The 11,143-nt window shown below is 62.5% G+C and overlaps 2 protein-coding genes across 7 annotated transcripts in view; both read right to left on the reverse strand.

Annotated features, from left to right (window-relative positions):
* Nucleotides 1-3,132: 3,132 nt before the first annotated feature.
* Nucleotides 3,133-11,143, reverse strand: part of LOC111530528 (basigin-like) — a 10,937-nt gene continuing 2,926 nt past the window's right edge. For 2 of the 3 annotated variants that reach the window (XM_023197807.2, XM_023197808.1), the window contains exons 2-8: nt 6,519-6,675; nt 5,750-5,832; nt 5,431-5,567; nt 5,051-5,327; nt 4,212-4,236; nt 3,962-4,029; nt 3,133-3,852 (exon numbers count right to left, since the gene is read on the reverse strand). In XM_023197807.2, coding sequence (XP_023053575.1) covers nt 3,966-4,029; nt 4,212-4,236; nt 5,051-5,327; nt 5,431-5,567; nt 5,750-5,832; nt 6,519-6,675 — 743 coding nt within the window. In that variant the 3' untranslated portion in view covers nt 3,133-3,852; nt 3,962-3,965. Of the gene's footprint in view, nt 3,853-3,961; nt 4,030-4,211; nt 4,237-5,050; nt 5,328-5,430; nt 5,568-5,749; nt 5,833-6,518; nt 6,676-8,501; nt 8,569-11,143 lie in introns of those variants that run through there. The other variant, XM_023197809.1, reaches the window with a different exon arrangement.
* Nucleotides 7,356-11,143, reverse strand: part of LOC111530530 — a 4,673-nt gene continuing 885 nt past the window's right edge. For 2 of the 4 annotated variants that reach the window (XR_002727836.1, XM_023197810.1), the window contains exon 2: nt 7,356-8,429. Coding sequence is in view for 1 of the 4 variants with exons in the window: in XM_023197810.1 (XP_023053578.1) it covers nt 7,882-8,429 (548 nt within the window). In the remaining 3 variants the exon portion in view is untranslated. Of the gene's footprint in view, nt 8,430-9,286; nt 9,557-10,472; nt 11,136-11,143 lie in introns of those variants that run through there. The other 2 variants (XR_002727837.2, XR_002727835.1) reach the window with 2 other exon arrangements.

Below are 11,143 nucleotides of genomic sequence, written 5' to 3' on the forward strand. Positions count from 1 at the left end.
GGATTACAAGTGTGAGCCACCCCCCTGGCCATGCTTATTTTAATTTTAAAAATATTTAAAGATCGAGACCAGCCTGGCCAACATGGTGAAACCCCGTCTCTACTAAAAATACAAAAATTAGCCGGGTGCGGTGCGCACCTGCAGTCCCAGCTACTCGGGAGGCTGAGGCAGGAGAGCTGCTTGAACCCAGGAGGTGGACGTTGCAGTGAGCCAAGATCGCACCACTGCACTCCAGCTGTTGGTGACAGAGCAAGACTCCATCTCAGAAAAATAAATAAATAAATAATAAAGTTGGCCGGGCACGGTGGCTAAAGCCTGTAATCCCAGCACTTCGGGAGGCCGAGGCGGGTGGATCATCAGGAGTTCGAGACCATCCTCGCCAACATAGCAAAATGCTGTTTCTAATAAATACAAAAATTAGCCAGGCGTAGTGGCGCACGCCTGTAATCTCAGCTATGCAGGAGGCTGAGGCAGGAGAATCGCTTGAACCTGGGAGGTGCAGCGAGTCAAGATGGCACCACTGCACTCCAGCCTGGGGGACACAGCCAGACTCCGTCTAAAAACAAACAAAAACTTACTAAGCACCTGCTCCAGGGGCCGAGCATTCAGAGTGTGGCTGACTCAGAGCCAGCCAGGGGAGAAAGCTGGTTATCAGTCAACTGTAAGAGTAGCAAATAAGATACCGTCCAGCAGAAGGTGGTGAGCGCTGTCCGAACACTTGGGGTGGGGAGAGGGGCGAGGTGCCGGGAGAAGGCCTGATGGAGGGCGTGCGGCCCGGGAAGCCGCAGGAAGTGTGCTCTGGACAGGCAGCATAGCCTGTGCAAAGGCCCTGAGATGGGACCGCACCTGACACCTGACTTGTGCAGGGAGCATGGAGCCCCAGGGCCTGGCTCCTCAGTCAGTCACACTGGTCTGTGGCCTACAACCACCCACGGCTCCCAGTGCCTTTGGCAGAAAGCCCTGATCCCTCCTGCAGCTTGTACTCCTCTGCCCACGTCTGGCCTTTGTGTGCCTGGGTCACTGGGCCCCGGACCCCCAGACCCTGCTGTTCCCTCCCCAGGGTCTTCCCCACCTCCCCGCCCCCTGCGGCCTCTCTCAGCATTGTTTACCAGATTTACCAACCTCGGACCTACATTTCCCACTTGGTCAGGACAGGTCCAGGTCAGAGGCCCTGAAAGCGTATACAATTTGGGGGCTTTAGAGTGAAAAGCAGTTTAAGACCAGGAAGACAAAATCAGGCCAGGGCAGGCACTGAGCCCGCCTGGAAAATGTGGTTTGACTCAATAAATACTAAATGAGCCAGGCGGAGTGGTGCGTGTCGCCTGTGGTCCCAGCTTACAGCTGAGGAAACACAGGCTTACCAAAGAGGGTGGCATCGCAGTCTCAGCCCCACACGCAAGCCCCATCTCCGCACACCCCAGCGCTCCCTGGATGCCTGTCGATGAACATGGACACCAAATGCTGAGGGCAGCTGCACAAAGCTACATGCTGAGCGGTTATACTTTTGCAACATCAGGTTTGTATTTCTGTGTGCAAAGAAAAAAGACAAAGGACGCACCTGTGGGTGAGTGGCTGCTTTCTCGGGTGGATGACCCTGCAGGGACCCATGCCCCCTACCTGCCGGTCGCCACCCTGGGAAACCCGTCCATCTCCCAAGGCTGGCCTGACCTGCAACTCTCACACCTTCCACCCGGTACAGAGCATGAGGCATGCACAGGCACTGTGGGCCCACGCCTGGGGCTGGGGGTGCAGCAGGAAGATGGACAGAGCCTGGGACCCTTGAGGGGGACAGAGCCCAGGCAGGGAGGTGGGGGGGAGACCCGAGCCAGGGGCCCACCTGGGCTGCGTGCCCGGCGATGCCCCCCAACACGCCCCTTCCCATCATCCTGTTGGCGGTCTCCATTCCACTGGACCCTTCCGCCTGTTGTCCACGCACAACCTCCAGCTCCAGGTATCCCACAGGCGCCTCATCAATGAAAGCAGAACGGGCATCCCTATTTGCGGGTCACTGAGCATACACTCCATAGGTGATGCCTGGGACTCCGCGGTCTCAACCCAGGAGGGTCTCCAGGACCTGCCGCCGTCTCCACAGACACGTGGCGCCGCCTGGTGGCAGCGGCGGGGAGGGCCCAGCTGTGGAACTGGCAGGGCGGTCACTGCCAGGGATCCTGAGCCGGCCTCAGCTGTGCGGTGCCAGGCCGAGGGCAGCTCCGGATGTGGGCCCCACAGTCCCCCACTGGCCCAGCACACAGGATCAGCACCGGGAGGGGCTCCCGCCTGGGCCCCTCTGTGTTTACGCAACGCCCGCTTTGCGTAGCTGTGAGGTGAGGCCGTGGGTCACGTTTCTTGGCTCCTGTGGCATTAAACGGTGGATTTCCCCAACACAGAAACACACTGCCTTCCCATCCGATTCCTGGCTTCTCTGGGAACCCACCCAGGCTCCCTAGGCCCCTACCCGGCCTCTTCTGCTGACCTCCACCCTGAGACCCTAGCTCAGACCAGCAGAAGGCGCAGTGCCACGCTCGGCCTACAGGGCTGACAACAGCTGAAACCTCCCTCCACGCCCAGTCACTAGCCCTGTGCCTCGCAACCTCCACGCTTTAAGCTCCTGGTCCCCCAAGTTCTCCAGCCCTGCAATTACGTCTGTTCCATGTGCTGGGCGGACACGGGCTGGGCATCCCTCAGCCTCCAGGAACCAGCTTCACACACCTGCTCTCCAGGAGCCACCAGGACCACGCCTGAACCTTGCCCAAGAAACCCGCCCAGGAGGGTCAGTGCGGGCAGCTGTGGGGCAGGCAGCAGAAAGCCTCAGCCTTTGTCAGGCCCAAACCACGCCGAGAGGAATAACAGGCTCACAGACGACTCAGGTCAGTGCCAACCCTCTTCCGTGTGGCTCTGAGGCACGGGGTCGGTCCCAGCTGCCTTCCAAGTTCCCAGTCCAGCTGACAGCTTCAGACCCTGTCCAGCCCATGCCCCCAGGCCCCCAACGCCCACTGGGGTCTCAGCAGACCCGTCCTCACACGTGAAGTCCCGGCACCGGACCCACCCCTGCTGTGGTCACCAGAGCCCAGGGTGAACGTGCTCTCGGGCAACCCCACCCCGTCAGGCACAGACAGGAGCCAGGAGAGGGTGAGGGTGGGGGTGGGGGCGATCTTTATTGTGGCAGTGGGTGGGACGGGGGTTCCCACTGAGTCCTGGTGCTGTGGAGAGTGGGCCGTCCTCGAGGGGCGAGCTGGGGAGCGGCTTCCACAGTTCTGGAGTCCCAGCCACAGCGCCAGTTTCCCAGCAAACCCTCTCAAGAGCTGCCCCCGGATGCACAGGCAAGGAAGGGGCTTGGGGGTGACTTGAGGCCATGACGGGGTTGCCCTCAGTGTGGGCAGGTGAGTCCTCTGTGGCCAAGAGGTCGGAGTCGTCCCTGAGGCTGAGTCAAACACAGACCTGTGGCCTTCACAAAATTAAACATAAAAGCGCAAAAACGGCGCCACCAGACAGCATTGGCTTCAGACAGGCAGGACGCGGGCCCCTCGTGTGACCTGTGACCTTCCGCAGCCAGTGGAGAAGGCTGCGCCGCCCACCCGCCATGACTCAGACCCAGAGGCGGAAAGCCACAGGCGGGCCGCAGCACAGCAGCTCCCGGGCTCTCGAGAAATACTCACAAAGGAAAAACCCTAAGGAACAGAATCCTGAATGTAGAAAGAAAACCCTACTTTTTTTAAAAAAGAAGAAAGCGTATGATGGGAATCTATGGGGTGGGTTTTCTTTAAGAGGCGAGAACTTGGAATCTTGCAAGCACTGGGAGTGGACTCCAGCGGCGACGCAGAGACGCGGGGGTGGGGAGCGTCCTCGGGCCACCTGGGGACAGGGAGGGGCACTCAGACTGGACCCACCTCCCAGCGGCCCACAGGCGGGACCCTGGAGCCCATGCCCCGGCTGAGGAGGAGCTCCCGCCCGCCCGCCGCACCTGGCTAGGAGGAGTTCCTCTGTCGGACTTTCTTGCCTTTGTCGTTCAGGTGCTGCCCGGTGCTCTTCCTGGGGCATGCGGGGCCCGGTGAGAGGGTGTCCCCGACAAGTCACCCTCTCCAACTCACCCCTGCCCACCCCGGCCCCCAGGACCCCAGAATACTGAAGCTGGGGGGCTCTGCCCTTGTGTTTTAAAGGCCTGGGGCAGCAGGCAGCTCCTTGGGACCCCGAACCCCACAGCTGGGACTTACAGGGGAGCAGAGCCCGCGTCGTCATCTGAAGGAGGACCGCCACCATGAAAGAGAGGACGAGAGAACAGCCTGTCAGCGCTGGTCCCACTCAGGCCCCCGAGCAGGGACATCTGTGCTGCTGGCCCTGCCCTCAGTGACCTCCAGGTGGCTCAGGGCAGCGCACTGGCCCCGGCTGTGTGTATCTTCTGCGGCCGAATGGTGCGGGGAAAACCAGCCCTCCCCACCTGCGGGTGTGCTCCCCACGGCGAGCTGTTCCCCCGACGGCGAGCTGTCCCCACGGCCTCTTGGGCCTCACTCCTGCCCCACAGTGCTTCCCAAGAGCCGCCACCACAGGCCCACACAGGTCTCGCCCCGGAACACGCAGCCTGAGGGGCAGAAGAGCCGCAGGCGCTGCTGGAGCCGAGCATGGCCGACCTCAGGTTCCCGAGCCCGATCATGCAGAGGCCAGGACTCCCTGATGCCATGGCCCTGGGCTCTTCGCAGCTGCCACGAGGTTGGGCGGAGCAGCAAGGGCCAGCTTACCATGGAGGACGCTGGCTTGCAGCCAAGTGAGGGGGAGGGAAGGGTCGGGTGAGGCTGTGGGGTGAGTCTGCTGCCTCTTCCTCCTCCTGGGGTCCCGCTGCCCACTGAGTGGCAGCTGCCCAGGGACGGACTGGACGCTCCATCCCACGCTGCCTTTCAGGGTCCTATCAACTCCCTGCCCGGGGCTCCTTGGTTCCGAGCTCTGGGTCAGCGGTGGGGCTGGCAGGGACTGACCAGGAGTGGCCCCGGACCACCCCAAAAGCAGGGCGTGTGGGCAGGAGGGCGTGTGGGCAGGAGGGCAGACGACTCAGACTCACCATCCAGGACATCCTCGGGCTTCCGGCGCTTCTCATAGATGAAGATGATGGTGACCAGCACCAGCACCTCAGCCACGATGCCCAGGAAGGGCCAGAGGGCGGCCAGGTGGCTGCGCACGCGGAGGGTGACCACGGCCTGGTCGGTGCCCTCGGAGCTGGTGCCGTTGCACCCGTACTTGCCGGGGTCGGCCTCCATGTTCAGGTTCTCGATGTGTAGCTCCGACCGGCCCTGCGAGGAACTCAAGAAGAACCTGCTCTGGGAGCCATTCACGATGACCTAGGGGGACCAAGGACAGGGTCTGAGCCCAGGACCCCGGGCCGGGCCCCTCACCCGGTCCCGAGGGCTGAGCCCGGGACCCCCCGCCTCCCTGGCTTCTCACCTGGTCCCCGGAGTCAGTTATCTTGTACCAGACCCAGTCGGTGACGGGCGGCAGGGACTCTGACTTGCAGGCCAGCACGGCCGTCTCCCCCTCGCTGACGTGTTCTGATGACTTCACAGCCTTCACTCTGGGGGGGCCTGACAGGAGGGTGAAGAGAGAGAGAGAGAGGAGCCTGGAACCGCAGGGCTCTCCCGCAGCACGAGGGCCTGTTCCCCTCCAGGGAGCAGGGGGCCAGGACTCTGGGATGTGCTGGGTGCTTCAGGCCAACAGCTTCTCCCGCCAGTCGGTGGCGCCCGGTGCCCCTGGCTGCAGGACTCACCGTGGAGCTGGATGTCGGCCCTGCCCGTGGGCTCGGGGAGGAAGACGCAGGAGTACTCCCCCCAGCGGTCGTCGGAGTCCACCCTGCAACCACAGCAGGCGGTGAGCGGGCCCGGCTCTGCAGGGCGCCTCCCAGGACCCAGGGCTCTCCAGGGGCCCAGCCACGGCCCAGTGGAAAAGTCAACCTGTCCCAGCCAAGTCTGAACCTCCACAAAACTCCTGGTGTCCCCGTATGGCCTCAGGGACAGAGCCGGGCTGGCAAGCCCCCCCTAGATGAGAGAACCAGCAAACAGGCCCCCTCTCCCTGACGACAAACCCGACACCTCTGGTCCCTGCTCTGCACCCCACACCCTGTGACTGTCTTCCCAGTGAGCCTGAAAACAAAAGGCTCTGTGCTCCCAGGGCCGTCCCAACTCCAATGATGACAAGGCTCTGGCCATGACAGCGTCTGGGGGCTGAGCAGGGCAGGCCTCAGTGTGGCGCCCTCTTGTGTCAGGAGCACAGAGCCCAGGAGGCCTGCATGTGTGCCCGGGACCTGGCGAGGGAGCAAAAGGGACGCCTGTCAGGGCTACTGGAGCCACCTGGCTCCCAAGGGCGCCCTCAGACCCCTCCCGGGGGTTTCCCTCTGGGGGTCCGAGTGGAGCTGGTCCCTAACTTCTGCCTGGATCGAGCCTGGAGACCAGTCTTTTGTTCTCACGGACCACAGGCCACTCGCGGCAAGAGAGCTGTGAGAAGGGGCACGCGGTGGCGTTCCGCGGTCCGGCACTCACTCGAAGTCCGTTTTCTGGCTGGGCAGCATGTCCTCCTTCAGCACCGTGCCCCCTTTCAGCCAGCGGTGCCCGGAGACCTCTGCGGAGCTGTCGTTCAAGGAGCAGGTGAGGAGTGTCTTTGAGCCAATGTTTTCTATGGAAGTGAAGACTGTGCCGGCTGCAAGTCCGGCGAGACGCAGTCAGCAGAGCGGAGGAGCACGGACGGCCGCGCTGCCTGCCTGACCCCCAGGAACCTGTGGCTCCCCACAGGAAGGCCTTGTTTTCACTCCCGAGAACACCGTGGCCCTGACACCCCGAAGACGGGAGGCCCAAAGGGAACTTCTGGTTGCGCCTCCGGGAAGAAAAGAGCCACAAGCGCCTGCTGAGGAGGCCCCTTCGGGAAGGCGCCCTTCGCCGGCAGCTGGCGGGCCCTGGTCTAAGGCGCTGGCAACCCAGCGGCCCGCCTGGTGATGTTCCTGCCCAGAGACACACGAGGCTGGGACCGAGGTGTGGGACAGACGAGGCACCGCTCACGTCCCTGAGCCAGGACCGAGGCTGGGACCGAGGTGTGGGGACAGATGAGGCACCACTCACGTCCCTGAGCCAGGACCAGGGCATCGGGCCCTTGGAGCAGCCCTAGCACAAACTGGAAATTCCTTTCTAAAAACGTAGCCGGCCGGCGCGGTGGCTCACACCTGTAATCCCGGCTCAGCACTTGGGAGGCTGAGGTGGGCGGATCACAAGGTTGGGAGTTTAAGACTAGCCTGGCCAACATGGTGAAACCCCATCTCTACTAAAAGTACAAAAAAATTAGCCGGGCGTGTTGGCTCATGCCTGTAATCACAGCTACTTGGGAGGCTGAAGCAGGAGAATCGCTTGAACCCAGGAGGTGGAGGTTGCACTGAGCCGATATCGTGCCACTGCACTCCACCTGGGCAAGTGAGCAAGAATCCGTCTCCAGGAATAAAAAAAAATAGCCACAGGCCAAGGCTCCCATGCCCTTCTCTAGGAGGCACCCAGGTGGCTCCACACCCCCCAACCCCAGGCTGACAGCACTCCAGCAATGCTGGGAGCACCCCAGTTCTTCCGCCAATCCCCAACCAAGCAAATCTCTTGGTTCTTGGTCAGTTTACAATATTCCCACTAGGAATTGAAATGTGAAAATCCCTTAGAACGAGACGCTGTGAAGGACACAGAAGGTTCTGAGACCTGCAAGCCTGGGCTGAGCTTGGAGGCCCCTCAGGCTTGCAGTACGGACGCTTAGGGAGGGAGCTGGGCAGGCGCCCAGGGGAACAGAAAGGAACGGCGGAACGGACGGCACGAGGAGGGTCGAGGGGAGGACGAGGACCCACCTGCTGGAGGGCAGAGCCCTGCCCTCCCCACGTCAGGCTGCCCAGCACTGGTGGTCAAGCGGTGAGCCCACCCTCTTCGGGTCCGGGCCCCTCTGCCCAGGTGGTGGGCCCGAAGGGGCACAGCGGGACGGAGAGGGGAGGAGGCGTCTGGGTTCTACGGAGCAGGAGCCGGGAGGCGAGCGGCACAGGAGGGAAAATGAAGGAGGCGGGGAGGGAGGTGCCCGCCACTCACGTTCCAGGACTAGCACGACTGCCTGGGCGCGGACCCACTTGACCCTGGGCGCCCGGGTCAGGTGGTTGCGGTCTGGGTCGTTGCTGGCCCGGCACTCATAGGTGCCCGTGTCCTCCTCTGCAAGCGTGTCAATGGAGATGGTGCTGGCCGCGTGCTGGTGGTAGGTGGCGTGGATGTGGACGCGGTCCAGCCGGGCGCCGTCCCAGAGCTGGGAGCAGGTGTCATTGGGACCGTGCCCTTCAAACCACCACTGGATCTCGGGCACCGGGTTGCCCACGGCCTCGCAGTGCAGTTCCACACTGCCCCCCACCCACCTCTGCTGGGACAGCGGCGCCTGGACGAAGCCGGCTGCGGGGAGAGCGCGGGGGCCTTGTTAGTGCCCGGGGTACTCGGGAGGGCAGCCCCTGGGAAAGGCCTTGCCACAGGACTCCCGGCCAGGACGGGTGGGGAAGCCACTTCCTTTCAGCGTGTGGGGGGAGTGATGGGGCCCAGCTGGAAAGAGCATGGCACAGGAAAGACTGGGAGGGCCACCGTGGCCGTCCAGTCCACTCCTACCTCATGGCAGCCACGGCGGCTTCTGAGGGCACAACTGTGGGACCACACGCGGTTTCAAAACACAAAACACATGAAACTGTGCAGAACAGCCAGGAGTCCTGAGCCCCGAGGGCTGCCCGGAGCTCGGCTCCCAAGGGCAGCGTCCTCTGCCTTCTGCCCAACAGCCCCACCCCAGAGACCTGCTGAGCTGCTGAGAAAAACAAACCCCAAAGCCAAAGGGGCAGGCGGCCTCTGTCCAGGACCCCAGCCCGGCTCCTTCAGGATGGCCCGTGGGTGGAAAGCTGGTGTCCTCAGCAATCTCTGAGGGCGGTGACCCAGAGACGGGGCTTTGGGAAGCTGGGAGCCAGGCAGGGCTTCAGGGCCCCTCACCTCTGGCCACCTGCCACCCCTTCCTTCGAAATGCAAGGGAAGGCCCCCAGAGCCACAAAGGAGCACGAGGGAATCCACACAGACCCTCACACTGTGCCCGGCACCTGCCTGCCAGGAACAGCCCAGCCCAGCCCAGGGGGAAGCATGGGGAGTGCCTCCTCGCCCCGGGACCTTGCAGCCCCTCCCCACGGCACCCTCTGAGGTCAGGCTCCCCAGGCACCGCCACAACACACACGTATATGAGAACACACATCTGCAGACACACGCGCCACAACACGTACACGTGTACACGCAGGCTCACGGGCCCGAGGCCACGTGGCAGTGCACAGGTCACAGGCGCCAATGCCACGGGTGGGACAGCAGCCCCTGAAGGTGGGACAGCAGATGTTCACACCTGACCACCTGAGGTGAACTCCAGGCAGTTAACAAGTCCTGGCGGTGCCATTTTCTTTTTCTTCTTCTTTTTTTTTTTTTTTGGACAGTCTCCCTCTGTTGCCAGGCTGGAGTGCAGCGGCACAATCTCAGCTCACCACAACCTCTGACTCTTGGGTTCAAGCAATTCTCCTGCCTCAGCCTCCCGACTCCTGAGTAGCTGGGATTACAGGCGCCTGCCACCGCACTCAGCTAACGTTTTGTATTTTTAGTAGAGACAGGGTTTCAGCATCTTGGCCAGGCTGGTATTGAACTCCTGACCTCGTGATCCACCCTCCTGGGCCTCCCAAAGTGCTGGGATTACAGGCGTGAGCCACCGCGCCTGGCTGGCAGTGCCATTTTCACAGGGATCTCCTCCTGGTAACCTACATTTCTTGGGAGTTAAGATTTCCCAGACTGCAAAACCAGCAGCTACATGCAGAGCTGGGCGAGGTGAGTCAGGGCAGGAAGCACAGCCAGAGGCGGCCCAGCTGGCAAGCTCCTTCCTGCCCTGCAGCAGCCCCTCTCCTCATCCTCAGCCCTGCAGGGCTGTGCTCCACATCCTCCTCACCCAGGGCTGCTAGAAGAGGTCTGGCCCCTGAGTCAGCACACCCCACCGCCAGGCAGGGCAGGGCACTCAGGGCAGAAGAGGACCAGGCGGGGGCCCCACCCACCTTCCCGGGAGTCCCGGGCTCCCAGGGACCATCTGCACCGGTCACAGTGCTACCGCTGAGTCCGCCACCTTCCCAGCGGGCAGCATCCCTCCCAAAGGGACCAAAAGGCTTTGGACAGAACGACCCTGTGGCCCCTCCAGATGCTGATGGCGTTTGTGTCTGTACTGAAATGTCACTGGGGTGGGCTGTCTGGAAGAGGCTCCTCGGGGGCAATGAGAGCCCCCCACCCCACAGGCAACCCCATCTCGCTGGCCGCACCAGGAGCCTCCGCCCATGAGCACCAGGAGGACGGGCAGCGCCTGACACTCGGCCACAGCCCCAGAAAGGTTACAATTCGATTCTGGCCATATGAGCTGCAACCCATGTTCTCAAGTAAAGTCACCTTCATCTAAAAACAGCCAACGCCTCCTTGCCCACTCGGCAGCCAGGCCAGGGCTCAGGGCCAGGCAGGCCGCGTGGTATTTGTACACAAGCAGCCCTGCAGGATAAGGCTGCCCACCCCCACCCACCCCCACCCGCCCTCCTCCCCACCCACTGCAGTGCTCACACAGGAGCCAGCGAAAACAGCTCTGGGAAACGGCCTCAGGCACCTCCCCTACCCGCCCCCACCAGCCGCAGCCAGGCACTCCCACTCCTCTCATCTGAAGCTCAGGGATGAAGCCCTCCGCCCGCCCTCGGGACCCAGCTAGCACACCAGCCCTCCCGTCCCTGACAAGCCCACAGGAGACGACGGGGACGGCCAGCCTTGGGCACTCGCCACACCCAGCCGTGCCCCACCAACCCACAGACGCCCCCGAAGCAAGTTTCAGGAGAGGCAAACACAGTCCCGAATTCACAGAGCAAACAGCAGTGTCCACCCCACACAGGACAAGGCTGCGTGCCCAAACCTGCTGGTCTTCACAAGTCTGTCCCCAGCAAAATTGGGGTTAAAAGCACAAACATGCTCCACAGACATGGACCCACTTCTCACCCCCCACTCCACACACACACACACACACACACACATACACACAGACCCACTTCTCACCACACACACACACATACACACACACA

The sequence above is a fragment of the Piliocolobus tephrosceles genome, chromosome 21, assembly GCF_002776525.5.
Source record: "Piliocolobus tephrosceles isolate RC106 chromosome 21, ASM277652v3, whole genome shotgun sequence".
NCBI classification, from domain to species: Eukaryota; Metazoa; Chordata; class Mammalia; order Primates; family Cercopithecidae; genus Piliocolobus; species Piliocolobus tephrosceles.